This window comes from Geotrypetes seraphini, chromosome 1 (assembly GCF_902459505.1).
Source record: "Geotrypetes seraphini chromosome 1, aGeoSer1.1, whole genome shotgun sequence".
In the NCBI taxonomy this organism is placed as follows: Eukaryota; Metazoa; Chordata; class Amphibia; order Gymnophiona; family Dermophiidae; genus Geotrypetes; species Geotrypetes seraphini.
Window position 1 is genome coordinate 208,051,777 of NC_047084.1, and position 21,782 is coordinate 208,073,558.

At 42.8% G+C, this 21,782-nt stretch overlaps 1 protein-coding gene across 1 annotated transcript in view; it reads left to right on the plus strand.

The window, feature by feature from the left end:
- DLC1 (DLC1 Rho GTPase activating protein) overlaps positions 1-21,782 on the plus strand; it is a 691,613-nt gene that overhangs the window by 639,317 nt on the left and 30,514 nt on the right. The window contains 11 exon segments of the mRNA XM_033944479.1: positions 1,744-1,807; positions 6,582-8,011; positions 9,864-10,040; positions 18,222-18,246; positions 18,249-18,273; positions 18,276-18,385; positions 18,504-18,538; positions 18,540-18,586; positions 18,589-18,647; positions 18,649-18,663; positions 18,665-18,702. Of these exon segments, the coding sequence (XP_033800370.1) occupies positions 1,744-1,807; positions 6,582-8,011; positions 9,864-10,040; positions 18,222-18,246; positions 18,249-18,273; positions 18,276-18,385; positions 18,504-18,538; positions 18,540-18,586; positions 18,589-18,647; positions 18,649-18,663; positions 18,665-18,702 (2,025 nt within the window).

A 21,782-nucleotide genomic window follows, 5' to 3' on the forward strand; every position in this document is an offset into this window, starting at 1 on the left:
TTTCTTCCTCCGGGTAGATTCTCCTTCCCCTTTATGCTTTCAGCTCACTTGAAATCAAGGCTAGGATCCGGTGACATGAATCTTCAGTCACAATCATCTTGGGGGGGAGAGGGGGATTCTGTAAATGAAAGTAGGTGCCTACATTTTGCTGTAGAAGACTGGTATAATGCAAATACCTAGACTGCTACAATACGCATAAATTATAGTATGCTATCATATAACTGCATACCCAATCCAGACTCTGTCTATGTGTATACCTATGTGCCATTGTATTTAGGTGCCATATTATAGAATAGCACGTAAGACTGTTAGATCATGAAGGAGCAAAATGGGCACTGAGGGAGGACAAGGCCATAGCGGAGCATCTGAATGAATTATTTGCTTTGGTCTTTGCTAGCATGGAATATTGCTATTAATTGGGTTTCTGCCAGGTACTGTGAGCTGGATTGGCCACTGTGGAAACAGGAGACTGGGCTAGATGGACCACTGGCCTGACCCAGTATGGCTAGTCTTATGTTCTTATGTAGACGAAACATTAGCACTTGCATATATATAATTCAGGTATAGTGGTTATGTACATGAGTTCTTAGTACCTAAGTGTTGGTGCCCTCCTTATAGAATTGCTCTCTATGTATCACCATTAGGCAATAATTGTGTTCTGTTAACTCACTCACCAGGGTCTCCTGCCCATTTGACGTTTTCCTTCTTTCCCCGTGCTCACCATCCATCTTCCATCTCTGTACCTTCCCTTCCACTGCCATATCCAACATTTCTGTTTCTTTCCCCACTATCTTCTCTCGCCCTCTCTCCTCCATTATCATGTGCAACATGTCTCCCTCCCCTCCACCATATGCAGGATTTCTACCTCTTTGTTGCATCTCTCCCTTCCTCTCCTTCACCCCGTTTCCAGCAACCCTTCCTCACTTTCACCCCATGTGCAGCAGATTTTCTATTCCTCCTAGTCCTTTGTGTAGCACCTCAAGACTGACTCCCCCCCCCCCATGAGACTTGACTTACCTTCAGGCCTCCCAAAGCAGTGGTGGCCAGCAGAGGCAGCGCTGTGAACAGGCTTCTTACGGCCTGCCCCACCAGGGCTTCCCTCTGCCACATCATCAGTGATGCATCAGAAGGAAGGCCCCGGTGGGGCAGGCTGTGAGCAGCCTGTTCAGAGCTCTGCCTCTGCCAGGTGCCCACTGCCACTGCTGCTGCTGCTGCTTTAGGAGGCTCGGAGGTATATCAGGTCTCACTGTGGAGGGTTGGTCACTGAATCGTGAATCCAATTTTTTCAGGGTACGAATCGATTCACTGAAGTGAATTGGTGAACCAGGCAGCACTAGTGGTCTGCACATGCGCGGGGATCGCTATAGAGCAATCCGTGCCGGCAGATGGGGGTGTTTCCTATGATCGCCCTCATCTGCATGTTGCAAGTTTGGTGAATTCGTTGGACCTGCCCGAATCGGGTCCGATCAGGCAGGTCAGTGAATCTAGCCCATAGTTCACTGATTTATAACTAGTTAACTTCAGTCTGTATGCCAAGTAGCTAGGGGGGGAGGGAATGGATTTAATTTGGAACCAAATTGATCCCTCCCTGTCCCTTTCTTTTGTCAGTTTAAGTAACCCTGTTAGGCATAAGTGCTAATTGAGGTTCCTTTTGTTAATTTGCATGCAAATTAGAGCTGCTGCTTCATTGGTAGTTGTCATCACAGATACTGTTTAATTGTATTTATATATCTTTATCCACAGGCGCCTAAATACTTTGAACAAGTGTGCAGTAATGAAATTGGAAATCAGTCCTCACCGGAAAAGGGTAAGTATGACCAGCCATGTACGGACTGCTTTTATAACAAGCAACAAGCTAGATAAGACTCCAGTGGGGGTCATCCTGCCAAGATGAAGAATGCATGCAGATGCACTGGGGCTTTTCAGAGGTGACCTGCCTTTCATTCCCATAACCACCAGCAGCATCTGCCCTGGTATTCAGATAGATAACACAGTGGCAGTTATTAGGAAATGCGATAGCACGTTCCAACCAAATTTACACCCAGAGGGAGACGAGCAATTCGATTTTTCTTTCCAATTATGCTTCTAGTTGATAGGTTCACAGGTTCTAAATTATCTGCTTTTGTGTTTTTACTTTATTTGCCATCATGTTCTCTTTGTTTCTATTCCTGTGGTCTCTTAAGGAGAGGAGGCGATTAGTGGATGCTGTGGCTGGGCAGATTGGATGGACCATTTGGCCTTTATCTGCCTTCATGTTTCTATGTTCCTGAATCATATTTTAGCAAATTGATATACCCCCCCTTTTTTTTTTTTTTTTTTAGCAGGCTGGCATGCTGAATGCTCTTTGCTGCTCCCTACGCTCATAGAGCATTCAGCGTGCCAGCCTGCACTAAAAATAGCTATCACAGTTTTATGAAAGAGGAGGGGGTGCTTAAAAAGAAATTCAGATTGCGTAGCTGAGGATCATGATCATGAGAAGGATGGGCCTTCAAACGGGAGACTGAGGAGGAAAGGGGGTGTTGAATAAGGTGAAAATACTGAAGAAGGGCAGGGTAGAAGAGATAAGAGAGAAATTGGAGGTATAATAATAATAATAATTTATTTCTTATATACCGCTATACCGTGAAGTTTGAAGCGGTTATATGCGAAAGGCAGCTAAGGAAGGACAGGGTGAGGGATGAGGAGAAGGTTAACTTGTGACTGATCACAAATCAGACTAAATTTAAGAAGAAGCTTAAGATTTATTTGTTTTCCATCACTCATACCAGTGTGTAAGTGTGAGGTGTATATAAACACTCTGTAACGTTGTTGTTTTTTTTGCCAGGTTTGTAATAGTGCATTTTATTGTGTATATTTAGTTGTATCCCACTGTGAACATTGGATACAGTGGGCTATAAACTAAATTGAAGGTAGGATGGTGGGTTGATGAGAGAGCGAGGAGGGAAGCTGGGCAGAGACCCATACCACAACTGATAAGTGAATAAGAGAGACAATCACCTCTGGGACAGTTGGGGGAGGGGCTGTTTGTTTGTAGAGGCACAGTAGGAGCCTGATTTATTAAACTTTCATAGAAGCAGAATAGGAAAACAGACGTTTTAGGCCAAAAGGAGGTGCTGCTGACCTAAGAAGGTACCCCTCCCTTCCCCATTTTTGAACTTTGTTTGAGAACACTGGGGGATGCAGATTGAGAAGACTTGGCTGCTGGCTCGTAGATTAAAAGAGAATATCAAGTCCTGGTTTAAAGGTTTGGACAAACTTTTTTATTATTTTTTTTTGGGGGGGGGGAATAGGTCCATTAGTTCAGCAGATGTGGCTATCATTTACTTTTGGAAATGAACAACACGGAGCAGATCCACCACGCTCTTTCTAGTGACACAGACAGGCCACAGTTGAAGGTGGAACGATGGGCTATGTGGACCACTGAATGAAACAGTTTGCCATTGCATTTGGTTCGGTGGTTTTTGAACCACACTGAGCTGCTTACATCTCATATCTCATGAAATGTAAGAGGCCACAGGCAGCTCCAGCACAGTGCAGTCAGCAGTGTCTACAAGCAATAAAAAAAAAAATAAATTGCTTGACTACCTGCATAAATTCATGTAAACTGTTCTGAGCTCCCCTGGGAGAAGGGTATAGAAAATTGAATGAATAAATAAATAAAATACTATGCTGCAAGCTTGGAGGATGGGGGAGAAAGGAACAAGGACGCCATTGGGTCAGAAAACTGTTCGTAGGAAGGATTTGTTTGCAGCTAAAAGGGAACATTGGTAATGGCAGAAACCCATTGTATTTCTTCACGTTGAAAAGGAGTTACCAAGATCAATGGAAGAGGAAGTCCTACTCTTCAGCTTGCTAGAATAAGGCTTGGGTTCAGGTTGGAAAGTGGTGTCTTTTTTTTTTTTTTTTTTTTTTTCATGAAGGCAAGCAGTGTGAGAGTTGATCCATTGCCTTGCTTCATCTGCTTTTCCCAGTATGTTTGCATTAAGAAGACCAAGGAACAAGATGCACTGGCTAGTACAGGGGTGTCCAACCTGCGGCCCAGTGAAGTATTTTGTGTGGCCCCGGTCGAGGGCGATGCAGTGTTTTCCTCTGCTGCCCCCAGGTGTTTACCGTCTTGCCGGCTCCCTCCTCTGTCTTGCTGCAGCATTTGCACCTTTGTGCAGCCCCAGAAACATTTTTTTCGACCAATGGCGGCCCAGGGAAGCAAAAAGGTTGGACACCCCTGTTTGTACATTTTTATCTGCTATATGTAAATGGGAGGCACCCAGTTAGAGCACACGGTATGAGCCCATTGTATAACGTAAACCTAGGTGTGGCGTAGTGGTTAAAGCTTACAGCCTCAGCACCCTGAGGTGGGTTCAAACCCACGCTGCTCCTTGTGACCCTGGGCAAGTCGCTTAATCCCCCAGTGCCCCAGGTACCGTACATTAGATAAATTGTGAGCTCACCAAGACAGACAGGGAAAAATACTTGAGTACCTAAAATAAATTCATGTAGACTGTTTATGAGCTCCCCTGGAGAACAGTTATAAAAAATTGAATGAATTATATAACCTGATATTGATGTGTGAGTGGCTAAATGCATGCAGGTACCCTCTTAACCATAGTGTTCCTAGGTTATATGTGTAAGTGGGAGCCCTACTTATCCTTTGCTCCTCTGCTACACCCGCCCCCCCCCCCTTACAAATATGTTACTATGTAAGCTTGTGTGCACTTACCACATTTATTCTTTGTGTAATGCTTAGCAGAGCCTTTTGTAAAATACTAGGGCCTAGATTCACTAAGCTCACCTTTGTTGGGCGATCCGTGGCCGAGTCTTCCCAGGCGAGGGATTTACTATGCGTCCCTCTTGCAAATTAATGCGATTTGGAGGCACGCTGCACAGTGACCCCCCACGGATCACTGCAGAGACAACTCTAGACGCATGCGCAGACCACCTTCTTTACCCTGTAGATGTGGTCTGTGTATGCGCTTGCTCTCCGCACACGTGAGGTCAAAAAGGGTGGGTGGGGGGTGGGTTTAATGGAACTAGAACATGCCAGCCAGAGCTTTATGGAAACAGAACACGCTTTTAACCGTGGGTTAAAACCGCAGGCTCGCACTGCAGGGACAGGGCGGCAGAGAAGCAGGCGAGTCAGAAGGGACAAGAGCGGCAGAGAGCAGGGAGAGTCAGAAGGGACAGGGCGGCAGAGAGCATGGAGAGTCAGCTAGAGCTTGCCTTCTTTGCTTTTTGCACAAGGGAGGTGTGTTTAAAATGTTATTATTTTGTTGGTTTTATTTTTGTTTTTGATACTGGGATTTCAGGGCGGCATGAGAGCAGGACAAGTCAGCAAGGACGTGAGCAACTGGTCCTCAGCAGTCGCTTCTTTTTGGATCGGCCAGCCCAATCGGTTGTTCCTTCTTCTGTTTAGTGAATCGCTGCCTTCTACTTTGCATGCCATTTCCCCTCATTTGCATGTGCGGATCGGTATCGGGCAGAAGGTTAGTGAAGAGGTCGGGGTCGCAAATTGGTCAGACACGATCGGTGAACTTAGTGAATCTAGCCCTAGGAGGTTTGTGAACGTCTTGACCTGGACATCTCAATTCCCTTCTGAACATTCTGTGTAAAGTGGGCCTTTTAGCTTGATGATGTGTTCTATCCATATGGCCCAGCTAAAAAGAGCTCTTTATTTCAGCAGATATCATGCATTTACTGGGTTGCTTTGAAATACTTAACATCGCATGGCAGGATCTCCCTGCCTTTGAGCTAGGCAGAAGGGTGTAACACAAGCTGCTTGTTTAGTTCTTCAGACTGAGGGGCTTTTTGTGTAATACACGAGGGTTTATTTCCCTTGCAATAGAAGAGAAGCAGCTGACCCGCACAAGAGATTTGCAAACAACTTAATATCTCTGTTGCTAGCCACAGTCCCCATCACAAGCGCAAGTTCGTTATCTCTCTTCCACTGCACAGCTTCATCGTTGTTTACCTTGTAGCCCACCTGCACTGCCTTTGTGGCTCCTAGATTACGATCATTCTCTCTGTGAGGGACTATTGCTGGATCCCACTGCAGCAGCATACATCTTCTATCTTTAGTAGTTTTTCATGGTCACTGCTTCTGCTAACTAGCTTTCTTCATGCCCCAGCAACAGGAAATAAACTACAGAATAGGTTTATTGTGGCCTGTTGTCGCACCGGGCTGTTATCTTCTTCTAAAGGTCTTGCACATTTGCTCTTTTCCTATCACGGCTATCTTTAACCCACTATGGCAGAGATTCTCATCCCACTATTTGGAACATATGCAGCCAGTCTGGTTTTCAGGATATCCACAATGAATATGCATGCATTGCCTCAATTGTATGCAAATCTATCTTGTGTATATCCTGAAAGTCCGACTGGCTGGGTGTGTCCCAAGGACTGGATTGGGAACACCTGTGAAGTTTTTGGTTTTGGTATTGGTTTTATATAATGAGGGTTATCACATGAAAGGTACTCGGCAAGACACAGTGAGAAAAATAATTCTGTTTCCTTCAAATACACAGCAGTTTACCAGCTTTCCTACTGAATTTGTTGTGCTCCCAGTTGATCCTCTTCTGTCTTTGCAGAGTGAAGATTCTGATGAAGATGAGCCCTGTGCTATAAGTGGCAGGTGGACCTTCCAGAGAGACAGCAGAAGATGGTCCAGGCTTGAGGAGTTTGATGCTTTCCCTTTAGATCAGAACTTGACACCAGAACATTCAGAAGACCATCTGCTGGTGAATGCTGTCAGCCATGAAAGTGTGTTGACAGACCTTAGTGAGCGCCAGGAACTAGCTTCTATCCACAGTGGCAGTAGTGCTGGGAGTCACAGAGCCCATTTGCCAAGTGAAGTGAGCACTACAAGGACTAATTCTGTTATCAGTGTGTGTTCATCAGGAAACGGTATACCTAATGATGATTCCTCCAGCAGTCTTCCCTCACCAAAAGAGCTGTCTAGCTTCAGCTTCAGCATCAAAACCAATGAAAAGAGTACAAAGTCAAAAACAAAGAGCCTACTGAAAAAGATGGAGAGTCTGAAAATCAAAAGCTCTCACAGTAAAAAGAAAGGGCCTTCTAAACTTGGTCTTATTATTAGTGGACCCATTCTGCAGGAGGGCATAAACGAAGAGAAACTAAAACAACTCAGCTGTGTAGAGATCTCTGCCCTTAATGGCAATCACATAAATGTTCCCACAATACGGAAGAGAAGCGTTTCAAACTCTACTCAGACCAGCAGTAGCAGCAGTCAGTCTGAAACTAGCAGTGCAGTCAGTACACCTAGCCCCATCACAAGAACACGGAGTCTCAGTACCTGCCAGAAGAGAGTTGGCATGTACTTGGAAGGTTTTGATCCCTTCAACCAGTCAACATTCAGCAGTGTCTTGCAGCAGAACTTCAGAAACAGAAGAGCCTTAATGGAAGAAACCTTGTTCTATATCCCTGAGGACCACAAACCTGGCACATTTCCCAAAGCACTTTCTAATGATAATTTCTCTCCTTCAGACGGTAACCCCTCTGTGAACTGGAGAACAGGGAGTTTTCATGGACATGGCCAAGACCACCTCCGCCTCCGTAGGGAGAACAGTATTGATAGTCCAAAGGAATCCAATATTGGTGGAAGGCGCAATTCTTGCAGTTCTGAGGGGAGTCGTCTAAGTATTTATGACAACGTACCAGGCTCACTTCTATATTCTAGTGCCAGTGACTTGGCTGACCTAGAGAATGAAGACATCTTCCCAGAGTTGGATGACATCCTTTACCATGTCAAAGGAATGCAAAGGATAGTGAACCAGTGGTCAGAAAAGTTTTCTGATGAGGGGGATTCCGATTCAGCTCTGGACTCTATCTCACCCTGTCCTTCTTCCCCCAAGCAAATACACTTTGATGTAGACAATGATCGTAGGACACCCAGTGATTTGGACAGCACAGGGAATTCATTGAATGAAACAGAGGAACCCTCAGGAATCCAGGAGAGAAGAGACTCGGGTGTTGGTGCATCATTAACACGAACCAATGGGTCAGTTATATTCAGTTTCTTAAGGACCATTTTATGAGGGCATATGGTCAGATAGTAAATGTTGGCAGACAAAGACCTGCATGATCCATCTAGTCTGCCCAACAAGATGATGAGAGTTCTACTACTTCATGATTAAAGAAGGTTCTTCTTCATGATTAAACACTGACATACCAATGACAAAGCATGAGACATGATTGCCAAAATCAATTCCATGATTGCATACATCTACAGTAGACTCTCAGTTAACTGGTACCCATGGAGATTGGTAGATGACGAATAAATGTAGTTTCTGGTTGCTTGAGAGTTACTATTAAAAATAGGCATACTATACCCTACCATAAACTGTTCTAAACTATGGGAGTACTTAGGTGTGGCGTGCCAAGTTTTTACATTTAAATTTCTGCCAGAAATTGATTTTAATTTTATTTAAAATATTACAGTATTTCTTTGGGTTTTGGTTTTTTTTTTCTGGTTGCTTGAGTTCCGGTTAAGAGAGTCTACTGTACAAGCAAACATGAGAAATGCTGTATACATATTTCTACAGTAACAGCCAGTTTTAATTGGTAAGAGCCTAATCCTAAAGGTCTTTCCATATTCACTAAGAGGGTAATTCTGTAACTGGGTGCCTCTAAATAGGTGCCAAAACGGTGCTTGGTAAAAGCCTATTTTATTAAGGAATGTAGGGGCCTTCTTCCCTTTATTGAATACTAGCTTAACAGCAAAAATGTGCACCTATAAGTTAAGTATGACCACTTACTCTAGGTGGCACACACGCCAACTGTATAGCTGGCTAAGTTCATGGGCAATACACGTAACTTATAAACAGTGTTCCCCAGCGAATTCGTGAATCGTGGACTCACTCATTCACGGTCTGCTCCAACCTCCTCTTCCTGCAGTAAAGTCGAGCTACACCAATCAGGAGCTGCGTGTCAAAGCAGCTCCTGATTGGTGTAGCCCGACTTTACTACAGGAAGAGGCAGTCGGAGCAGACCGCGAGTGATTTTCTTCACCCGCCGGCGCTCCAGCTGCCCTCTCCTGCCTCGCCTGCCTTTTGACAGGCGAAAAACCATATTTGAGGTTTTTCTAAATTCACAGGAGTTCCTGCAACGGAACCCCCGCAAATTTCAGAGGAGTACTCTATTCTGTACTTGGTGTGCATAAGCGAGGATTAGGCTCTGGCCATGTGTAGGCCTACCTGAAAACTACCTGCTATGTAAGATATTCACATATTTACAAAATTCACCTTAGCCAGATTTAGGCATGTGTGTAATGAGCCTCAAGTGTATACGCCATTATGCTAATTATAATCTGTTCATGAATGCTCATTCATACTTTATAGAACTAGATAGTAACAAAACTATGTGTCTATGTGCATATCAAGGGGAAGATTGAGCCCGTGTTAGAGAATGACACAGGGACAAATTTGACCGCGTCCACGCAGGAACTCAATTTCTCTGTCCCGTCCCCATGAGTTTTCTCCCTACCTCATTCCTGTAAGCTCTGCCTCAACCACACAAGCCTCAAACGCTTGTGATTTTGCAGTGTTTGAGACTTGTGCAGATGAGGACGGAGCTTGCAGGAATGGGACAGGGACAGGAAAAGAACTCGCGAGGACAGGACGGGAAAATGAGCTTCTGTGGGAACGAGGAAAATTTGTTCCGTGTCATTTTTTAGCCTGTATCATGGCTGTCATTTAAAAAAAGAAAAATTCTAAAAACATTGAGGGGCTAAATCTTTCAAATTCTTTTGAAATTAAAAGTCTAGATAAATATTTCCCAAAGTTTAATTTTACTAAATTTTATTGTCTCATTTTGTGGTTTGTTTGTTTTTTTAATTTCTCCTGAATCTAAAGGCACAGGTTGAGGTGGCACAGCTTCCAGAGCTCCCATCGCCCCAGTCTGAGCTCTGCTTCACTGCAGATCAGCTGCCAGTCGGTAACACAGATCAATCTTCTGCAGAAGTATTCACTCTTGAAACTAACAGCTTTGCTGGAGAGATATACACCTTCCAATAAGCATGGCTTCAGCTGGTAAGTACTACTGTTTACCCTTTCATTTGGCTTGCACTGGACATTTGCTTCAAATCATAGGGTTTTTTCATTTGGTGACTCGGTTTTATATATTTTTTTATAATTGTTTTGCAATCTGAAGGAATCCAGCTATCTATAATCTTGCCTGTTTATACATTAGAGACATATCTATACCCTATTGCAGGTGTCCTCAAATCTAATCTTCAAAGCCACAATGTAGCCTGGTTTTCAGGATTTCTACAATGAATATGTGTGAGATCTATTTGCATGCAGTGGAAGTACTGAATGCAAATCGATCACATACATATTCATTGTGGAAATTCTGAAAACAAGGCCAGGTTGTTTGAGGACTGGAATTGAGGACCCCTATCCTATTGCTTATATATTAATAAAAAAATATGGGAACACATTTTTGTTTTGGCAGGCCAGATCTCAATAGGCAAGTCAAATATTGAAAGCTTATTCTATGACGTGGCCTAGGTTCTCTAGCATTAAAATTTTTTCTCCAGTAGAAGGGAAGTCGGACATTTGGTACTGTGTTTTTCTAGTCACTGGCTAAAAGGAGGATTTCTGTTTCCCATATTGTCAGTACAACAGATGTTGCTGGAAAAAAGATAATATATATGTACTACACTGCTAAATATTCATGAAGTCAATTTTCAAACAGTAGTTAGACAATTGCCACAGCTGGCAGCGCTTTGACAGCATTAAACACAGATACTCAGTTCTGGGCCATTTCTAGAGACCAGTATTGAATATCCTTGTTTTTCAATACTGGCTAGTGTATGGCCAGTTATGGTGATATTTAGACAACCGGCCATACCTTAGAGGGCAAAGATAGGCCTGCTTTTTTAAAGCTGGTTAAATTCCGAATATTGAGACTAAAGTGTTCACACCTATGGAATGCCTTCAATATCGCTGGCTTATTTTTTGGCACTAACCAGCCATTTTCAGTGGCGATAACTGATTAAATACCGCTGAAAATGTCCAGGTAGCCGCCGAGATGCGAGTCTTCACAGCCAGTTAATTTGCACTGAATATCAGCTGGATGGCACTGTGTCAGATGTCTAAGTGCCACCGAAGGCTAATTTCCCTCTGAGAGAATTTCCCTAAGCCCTGTTTGTCCTGTTTCTCTGTATTAATTATATTGTAAGCTCTGTTGAGCAGGGATTGTCTCTTATATAATGTACAGCACTGTGTATGTCTAGCAGTGCTATAGAAATAAGTAGTAGTAGTAAAAAAAACCCCCAAACAAGCTATACACTGTGGTAGACGCATAGTTTTATATGAGCAGAAAAATGCAGGGCCCATTATGGAGGTCATTCTGTGAAGTAAGCATTTATGCGCCAGTTAGGTATATCTCCTTTAGCACATAGTTTGCAGGTGGATGTACACAGGGGCAGAGCACAAAGTTACACATGTAACTTTTAGACTAATGTACATTACATGGATTTGTTGGAACATAGAGCTGAAATAAGCGTGTAAAATCTATGGCTGGTGTTAAGTACTTATGGATATGCACGTGTATGCCCAGATATGCCAGTATTCTATAAAGGAAAGTAGGCACCAATCGGATGCCCTCTCATAAGAACATAAGAAATGCCTTCACCGGATCAGACCGAGGTCCATCTAGTCCGGCGATCCGCACACGCGGCAGCCCATTTAGGTACTCCTTTTTGGAGACCCGAAATTGCCGTATCCCTCAATATGATTTGCAAGAAGGTGTGCATCCAACTTGCGCTTGAAACCCAGAACAGTAGTCTCCGTCATAACATCCACCGGCAGAGAATTCCAAGCGCCCACAACTCGCTGTGTGAAATAAAACTTTCTGACATTTATCCTGAACCTGCTGCCACTCAGTTTCAGGCTGTGACCTCTTGTCCGTGTCACATTCTGAAATGTTAGTAATGCTGCTTCTTGGTCTATTTTATCAAATCCTTTTAATATTTTAAAAGTCTTCATCAAATCTCCCTCTCAGTCTTCTCTTCTCGAGTGTAAACAGTCCCAGTTTTCCATGAGGCGTTCTTTGTAGCTCAAAGTTTCCATTCCTTTGACAAGTTTCGTGGTCGCCTCTGCACTCTCTCCATCAGAAGTTATGTCCTTCTTGAGGTAAGGAGACCAGTGTTGGACACAGTATTCTAAGTGCGGCCTAACCATTGCTCTATAAAGTGGCATTATGACTGTGTCTATATCGGTGTATGGTAAACTGTGTGACTCCTGAGATTAAAGGTGTGCAACGGCACACTGGGAAGGTGCTGGCTGACTTCCTACAGGACATGCCCTTTCGCGGATAGAGGCACATCAGGCGCCAGCGCCAGCACCTCTCCTTCTCTCCGGCCCTCTTCCCTTCTGGCACCCCCTCCCCCCCCAACGACGTCTCAAGAGAACCTTCGCGCGTGCCTGGATGTCAGCGTGATGACTGCCTCCATTTCTGCCACCCACCACCGCACATAGCCTTCCTTCACCCCTCTCAGACTCATCTGGCAGCCAACTCCCCCACCCCCAGCCTGCCTCAGGCATCCTGGTGGTCTAGGTGGCATAACCCAGGTAAGTCCAGTTCCCAATCACTCTTGTCCTGCCATCTCCGCTCTGAACTCGGCCAGAACAAGAACGACTGTGAATTGTTCTTTTCCTGATTAGACTACACGGGCGCCTCAGTTAGACCTAGGGAGAGGAAAGCATGGCTGATGGGTGGGGTCCAGGAGGGGGAATGGGAGGCTGTTGGTGGTAGCAAAGGGGACGGGATGAATGTGGGAGAAGGGAAGCTGCATGCAGTGGTGGCAGTACATAAGAACATAAGAATAGCCTTACTAGGTCAGACCAATGGTCCATCAAGCCCAGTAGCCTGTTCTCATAGTGGCCAATCCAGGTCCCTAATACCTGGCCAAAACCGAAGGAGTAGCAGCATTCCATGCTACCGATCCAGGGCAAGCAATGGCTTCCCCCGTGTCTTTCTCAATAACAGACTATGGACTATGGCTATCTGCTCTTACCACAACCACTGGCAACGCATTCTAGAGCTTAACTATTCTCTTAAGTGAAAAAAAAATTCCTCCTATTGGTTTTAAAAGTATTTCCCTATTATTTCATCCCCCTAGTCTTTTTAATTTTTGACGAAGTGAAAAATCGAGTCCACTTGTACCAGGAGGAGAGTTTCTGTGCCAAAACCAAAGTTCATCTGGCCTCTACTTTAGAAAATTGACCCATCTTGTGAAATTGCTAACACACTGCAATGTGTTCCCCAAGGTGTAAAAGCTCCTGTTTTCCACAATTGCTTCATCTGAGCTCTTGAAGATGGTTTCAAAGTGGTGCTTAACAGTATTTTTAAAATATAGGAGGAGTCCTGGTTGCTGCTTTTCTGTCAGATTGATGTAACAGAAAATCATTACATCCTGCCAGTGGCAATCTGATTAGTCAAAAGAACTAAAATCTGATTCTCTCATCCTTCACCCCCTTCAATTTGTACCATTGTTTAACAGTAGCATCAAAGTGTTGAATCTCAAAGGCCATTATTATACAAGCTCTGCGCTGAACACAGAACATATCTGTTCTAAACAACAGAAATTATCATTGACTGCTTCTGTGGCATGCTTCAGATTCTCAGTAGGAACTGTAATGTATTCTTTTTGCATTCCTCTGATGGATTTTTGACAAAGGTCATATTATCTGTGCTCCGTTCAGAGCCATAATATTTTAATGTGAACAATGACCTGATGACCCTTGCCCTCGTTTTATTTGTTTTATTTTTTATTTTTATTTTGGGGCTAAGCAGCTCCGCACTACATGACTTGAAATATCTTCTCATTTCCCACACTTTTTTTTTTTTTTTTTGTATTTTTATGAATACCGTCCACTCGAGAAAGGTAGTTCAACGACCTTGAAACTGGGTAAAATCGATTTTGATACATATGAATCCAGGACTAATTCCTTTAATGTTGTTCCACTAATTATATTTCTCAGACTGGCTTTATCCAAGCCAAAAAGACTAATGCTAAATCACTCTTGTCCTTACCAAAGCTTTCAGCTGCCAATCTCTAACATATGTCATTGGTTCCCTGCTGTGACACACACTGCTGGGTGGTAGACCTGCTTGGGGCCTTTGTGCACCAACCTGGGTTTTTACAAAAGCTTCATTGTTTACACGAAGCTTTTGGGAAGGAGGGGGGGCTAAAGAATTCACATCATTAAGGGTCATTGGCAACAGCGTTCAGTTTGACTTTTCTGCAGTCCAGCATGACCTCTATTGTTCTGGCTGATAATTTTACTTTGCTGCTGTTAAATTAGCTTCACGTGTTGAATTTGTAACCAGCATGGACCCCTGCCCATTTTTAAAATAATTAAATTCTTGGAGACAGAGTGATACATTTCCTTTCTGCTTTTATGGTGGCTGATTTCATTTATGAAGTCGACTTAAGGATACAAAAAAAAGAAGTTGACTTTAAGTACAGTCCCTTGGTTTCTGGATATCAGCTTTGATAGTGATATTTTACAGCTTCTAACTTTTAAGGGTCATTTTCTTTTTCATTTTTAGTTTTATCTAGCACACTCAAGGGGGAGGGTGGATTTGGGATGTAATTTAATACGATATGTTAGAATATGTTGTATAATATAGTATATTCTATTTTAGTTGAGAATGTGATGAAGGGTGGGTGGGTGAGGATTTTACACTATTAGATTTTATGTGTTAGATATTATAGTGCTATATGGAAATTACTTTTATGATATATTTTTGTGCACTTATTGTTTGATTTGAAAATGAATAATGATTTTTTAAAAAAGGGTTATTTTGTAACAGGGTGCCTATATAAAAAATCTAAAAAGGGTTTATTATATAAATAATTAGTTTCATCCTGCATATCCACACAGCGGTGGCCTGAGTCATTTATCATAGTATAAAACTATCAGAACGCACCGATTGTCACAACTTCCTGCCAGAATGATACTGCCTGTTTATAGTTGTTTTTTCACTCATCGGTCCCATAAAATACAGGAAAACCTTATGGACTTTTTCTTCAAGACTTCACAATCATGTGTAATGTGGTTTCTTAACTTCAGCATACCAATTTCACCCAATATTTAATTAAACGGCAATGTTGCAAAGCATACATTAACTCCCAAATTCTATATATGGTGCCCAGAATTGTGCATCCAAGAGGCACTTGCAAATTGAGTAATGAACCAATTAACATCAATAATTGGATGCTAACAATGGATTATTGATAACTTGTGAATGCAAATTTTAATGAATGCCATCTGGCTGTGTGCTATTTTTTAGGGGACAGGTGTCAAACTCGAGGCCCGCAGGCCGAATCCGGCCCGTCTCGTTGTTTTATGCGCGCTGATGCCCCCAGTGTTACCTTGTGGCCAGCTCCCAACTCCTCATCACAGTTGAAGCATGCAGCGGCTCCTCGCGCCTCATCCAGAAGCATTCCCTCTGACGTTGGGACGTCAAAGAGAAGGCTTCCGGTTCAGGCACAGGATGCACAAGGAGCCGCTGCATGTGGCTTTGTGCACACTGCGACTGTGAGGAGGATGGAGCTTGGCCACAAGATAACACCGAGGGGGGGACATTGGACCGCATAAAATGGCAAGGTTGGAGCTGGCCAGAAGGTAAGACACCCGCCGGAGGGAGGCACAGCATGGAGGGAGGGAAACAACAAAGGTAGAGGGAATGAGGTTTATTTTCAATTTAGTGTTTGAATTGTGTCAATTTTGAGAATTTTAATCTGCTGTCTATCTTTTGCACTGCTCAGGAAGAAATATATTTGTTTCTTTTTCTCTGGGGGTTGTACTGCATGCAGAGTCTTGAATCTTAGGGTTTCTTTTTTATATATTAGTACTTTTAATTTTTGGTCCCGTATTAGAATAGAGGCTATCTATGTTTTGGTAGAAATGAATGTTGAGAAGCATACGTACAGTGTGCTTTGTGTAGTTTAATTTTGTGGTTAACCATTATTAAGATTATATATTGTGTGTGTGTGTGTGTGTATATATGAAAATTAATGTAAAAAACGGTGTTATAATTAGTACTATTATGGGGCGGGATCTGGGGCGGAGATTGGGTGGGGTCTGGCCTGCGACTTAGCCTGTGTTTTGGATTTCGGCCCCTGAATGTGATTGAGTTTGACACCCCTGCTTTACGGCTTAGTGCATAACTCAAAAGGGAGTGTGGCCATGGGCATATCAGAGATGTTATGAAAAGTTGCACACAGTACAGCCTCAACCCACTTAACTTGGTCGCCAGCATGCCCACCAGGTTTCAGCAAGTGTAAGTCTGACGCCCTAAAGTTAAGTGCAGGAATTGAGGCTAAGCGCAATTCAATAGTAAAAAGGATATGCATCCTGTATAGAATTGCACTTAGTTCTGATTTTTTGGGCAACAAATTTACTGAATCCAACCCTAAATATCAGCCACTGGTGTGCTCCGTTCAACATCACTTAGATTTGTGGATAGGTGGGTTATAAACATTTTTAAATAAATAAGGAATACAAGATTGCAGCCACAAACAAGATGTCCTTAAAGTAACACAAAAGCTCTAGTTTCCTTATCTCATGAAAGATATAGCGGCACTAGAAAAAGTTCAAAGAAGAATGGCCAAGATGATAAAAGGGATGGAACTCCTCTCGTATGAGGAAAGACTAAAAAGGTTAGGGCTCTTCAGCTTGGAAAAGAGACTGCTGAGGGGAGATATGATTGAAGTCTACAAACTCCTGCGTAGATCGAGTACAAGTGGATCGATTTTTCACTCCATCAAAAATTACAAAGACTGGGGGGACACTCCATGAAGTTAGAGTAATACTTTTAAAACCAATAGGAGGAAATATTTTTTTCACTCAGAGAATAGTTAAGCTTTGAAATGCATTGCCAGAGATTGTGGTAAGAGCAGATAACATAGCTGGTTTTAAGAAAGATTTGGACAATTTCCTGGAGGAAAAGTCCATATGTTATTGAGACTGACATGGGGAAGCCACTGCTTGCCCTGGATCGGTAGCATGGAATGTTGCTACTTTGGGGTTTTTGCCAGGTATTAGTGACCTGGATTGGCCACTGTGAGAACGGACTACTGGGTTTGATGGACCATTGGTATGACCCAGTAAGGCTATTCTTATGTTCTTATATTGCACAAGAGTTATTTTGTGATATATATCAAGAGTGGTGAATGCCTGCCTGTAAAACTGTATTACAACTGGTTTTATTTGAATCTATGAGATTTCAAATGATCAAAGTGATTATAAGAACATAAGAAGTTGCCTCCACTGGGTCAGACTGGAGGTCCATCTCGCCCAGCGGCCGCTCCCGCAGCGGCCCACCAGGTCCTTGACCTGTGAAGTGAATTCTTGACCTTTATAATCTACCTCTACTTCTATAACCTACCTCTGCTGCTATCTGTACCCCTCAATCCCTTTATCCTTTAGGTACCTATCCAAACCTTCCTTAAACCCCTTTACTGTGCTCTCGCCTACTACAACCTTCGGAAGATTGTGGAAGTCTTGAAGAAAAATATGGAAATGTTTTCATAAACATTTAGGATTTTTATTGGGCTGGTAAGGTAGAAAGTAAGCTATAACATCATTGTGGCTACAGCTGTTGAAATTTTTTTTTTTTTTAAATTTTTTTTTTTGGGGGGGGAGATAATTTCACCCTGTGATGAATGACTCAGGCCACCACTGTTGATTGTGAGCCCACTAGGGACAGAGAAAGTACCTGCAAATAGAAATGATTAGTAGTAGTAGTAGTTCTATGTTCTAGTGAAAGTGTTATGAACAGTTTGGGGGGTGATTTAAGATTAGCATTCAATAAAGACCATGTAGGAACCGTTCTGTGTGGCCTAGTGGTTAAAGCTACAGCCTAAGCACCCTGAGGTTGTGGGTTCAAATCCCACTCTGCTCCTTGTGACCCTGGGTAAGTCACTTAATCTTCCACTGCCCTAGCTACATTAGATAGACTGTGAGCCCGCCCAGGACAGATAGAGAAAATGCTTGAAGTACTTGAATGTAAACCACTTTGAGCGTGATTCTAAAACTACAAAAAGGAGGTATACAATTCTTAATCCCTTTCCCCCTCTGTACAAATAGTACATCTCAGAGTATACAACATGATTATTAAAAACACTGCAAATACATCAAATTTTGTAAACTGTTGCAGTTATCTAAATGTGGAGGCTTGTTTTATTTAAATAGGGCTGTGCCAAAATTTATGAAAAGGATATAAAGGTTCCCGATTATAAAGACAGAGTGTGTTTGGGGTTCCTCTTGCAATTTAGGTGCGGCGCACAGGACAGCCCCACTTCCTCAGAGCATTCCAGCAAGCCATGCGCTACCTCCGCAGTCACTGCTTGGATCAGGTTTGTTTTACCTTTCAAAGATCATTATATTATCACAGCATTTTAAAGATTAATTACTATGCTTATCTATTTATGTTTCCTCACCTGAAGCCATTGTTTTGCTTCTTGGGTTTTCCAGGTTGGGCTCTTCAGGAAGTCTGGCGTCAGTCTAGAATCAGGCCCTGCGGCAGATGAATGAGAACTTCCCAGACGGCGTGAATTATGAGGGCAGTCTGCATATGATGTGGCAGATATGTTGAAGCAATACTTTAGAGATTTACCATGAGCCTCTCATGACCAAACAAACTCTCGGAGACCTTTCTTCAGATTCTATCAATGTGAGTCCAATATAGATGCTGGTCTCCGATGAATGTATATGCATGAACTGGATGGTTGGCATATTTTGGGTAACTTTATCCATATCTTGATTCTCACACCACATAAATATGTGAGTTTTTCTGTTAAATTTGTACATAAGAACATAATGTTTCCTCTTCTGGGTCAGACCAGAGGTCCATCGCGCCCCAGCAGTCCGCACCTGCAGCGGCCCATCAGGCCCATGGCCTTTACGGTGATCTTTGTCCTGAACCAGTAAATCTCCCTTGGTCTCTATCTATAAGAACCATAAGAACTGCCATCTCCGGATCAGACCTTCGGTCCATCTAAGTCCGGCGATCCGCACACGCGGAGGCCCCTGCCAGGTGTACACCTGTCGTAATTTATAGTCCACCATATCCCTTATATGCCCTCTCTTAAGGAGATATGCATCTAGTTTGCTCTTGAAGCCTAGGACGGTCGATTCCGCAATAATCTCATCTGGGAGGGCTATTCCAGGTGTCAACCACTCCTCTGAGTGAAGCAGAACTTCCTGACATTAGTCCTGAACCTGTCCCCCCTTAGCTTCATTACATGTCCTCTAGTCCGTATCAAATTGGACAATGTTAAATAATCTTCTCTGCTCTATTTTGTCGATTCTTTTCAGTATTTTGAAAGGTCTCGATTCATATCCCCACGCAGTCTCCTTTTCTCAAGGGAGAACAATCCTAGTGTTATAAGTCTGTCCTCGTATTCCAGTTTCTCCCATACCCTTCACCAGTTTTGTTGCTCGTCTCTGCACCCTCTCCAGCAGTTTTATATCCTTCTTTAGGTAGGGAGACCAATGTTGGACGCAGTATTCCAAGTGTGGTCTGACCATTGCCCTATAAAGCGGCATTATAACTTTCTCCGATCTACTCGAGATTCCTTTCTTTATCATGCCCAACATTCTATTTGCCTTCTTTGCCGCTGCCGCGCATTGTGCCGACGGCTTCAGTGTCCTATCTATCAGTACACCCAGGTCCTTTTCTTGTTCACTCTTCTATATCCCATCTCTACCTCTTATCTGTATCCCTCAATCCCCCTATCTTTCAGGAATTTATCCAATCCTTCTTTAAAACCCCGTAGTGTACTCTGTCCTATCACAACCTCTGGGGATTGAGGGATACAGATAGAGGTAGAGATGGGATATAGAAAGAGTATAGATAGAGACCAAGGGGGATTTACGGGCTCAGACAAAGATCACCGTACAGGTCATGGGCCTGATGGGCTGCCGCGGGTGCGGACTGCTGGGCGCGATGGACCTCTGGTCTGACCCAGCAGAGGAAACTTCTTATATTCTTATGTACAAATTTAACAGAAAACTCACATATTTATGTATATGAATAGAAAGAATGTACATAATCTGTATTTGTAGAAATGTTCTTAATTCAGGTCTGATCCTTCAACAAAGCAGTGTAATATCCCTTCACTTCAAAAATCCTGTCACCTTAATGGAAGCGGCTCCTGAATTTTTGCATGGTTGATCTGCCACTTCTTAACAGTTCCTTTTTTCCTTTCTTCCTCCCACCCCTTTGGGACCAATATAGCATGTATTCCTAGTGTCCCCTTTTGATAGCATTGAGGCCTTGTTTTCATGAGTCCACTTTGAGTTCTTGAAGCTTAGGTTCTGGATGCAGCATTAAAAGCAGTGTTCTCTGTTGGACTTTTGATGATTGTTGCATATACAGTATCTATATTCATGAATCTAGAAAACTAAGATGTTACTGATTTTGAGAATTAATTTTGAAAGACCTTTGGTTTCTTATTGTCTTCACACTTGTCTTAGCAAAACCTCAGCTCAATGTGCGGCGGCTGCTAAGAAAGCAAATAGAATGTTAGGAATTATCATGAAAGGAATGGAAAACAAAGATGAAAATGTTATAATGCCCTTGTATCACTCTATGGTACAGCCGCAACTTGAATACTGTGTGCAGTTCTGGTTGCTGTATGTCAAAAAAACATATAGTGGAATTAGAAAAGGTACGAAAATGATAAAAGGTTTGGGATGATTTCCCTATGAGTAGAGGTTAAAGCGGCGAGGGCTGTTCAACTTAGAGAAGAGATAGTTCAGGTGTGATATGATAGATGTCTATAAAATACTGAGTGGAGTGAAAAGGGGCAGATGTGAATCGCTTGTACACTCTTTCCAAAAATACTAGGGGGCATGCGGTGAAGCTACTAAATAGATTTAAAACAAACCAGAGAAAATATTTCTTCACACAATGTATAATTAAACTCTGGAATTCATTGCTGGAAAATGTGGTAAAATCAGTTAGCTTAGCGGGGTTTAAAAAAGGCTTTAATAACTTCCTAAAAAAGAAGTCCATAGACCATTATTGAGATGGCTTGGGGAAATCCACTACTTATTCCTAGGATAAGCAGCATAAAATCTGTTTTACTACTTGAGATCTAGCTAGGTACTTGGGACCTGGGTTGACCACTGTTGGAAACAGGATACTGGGCTTGATGGACCTTTGGTCTGTCCCAGTATGGTAATTCTTATGTTCTTAAGGTCACCAAGAGGCCTAAATTACTTTCAAAGCAGCACAGAGGTCTGGAGCCGAGACTGGGGGAAAACATACCACTCCCTAACCACACCCACTTTTAGTATTGGTGCTTTGAGCTAGGCGCCTACTATTTACAGAATCAAGGTTTAAGTTAGGTGCCTAACTATCAATTAAATCCAATTAAAGCTGATTGTGAGATATTGAGTGCCAGTTTCGGCACTGATTAAGCCTATTGCTCAATTAAATTAGGTGCCGATATTGACACCTAACTTTAGGCAGACTTTATAGAATTGGAGCCCTGCTGTCCTTATACTAGTGCAACAGGTTAGATGCGTGTGTATGACTTGGGTGTGAATACTTATGCTAGCTATATCCGCAGCTATATCAAATCCCTTTCCCACTACGTAAAAAATATGCATATTTATGGAATGGTGCCTGTGGTCTTCTCTGCTTAGTTGCATGCTTGCATTGCTGTGAAGATTCCTTGTGAGGGGCGCAGTGGTTGCTTCCATGATACATTCTCTTCTTTCTCCCAGCAATAGATCCATCTTCTA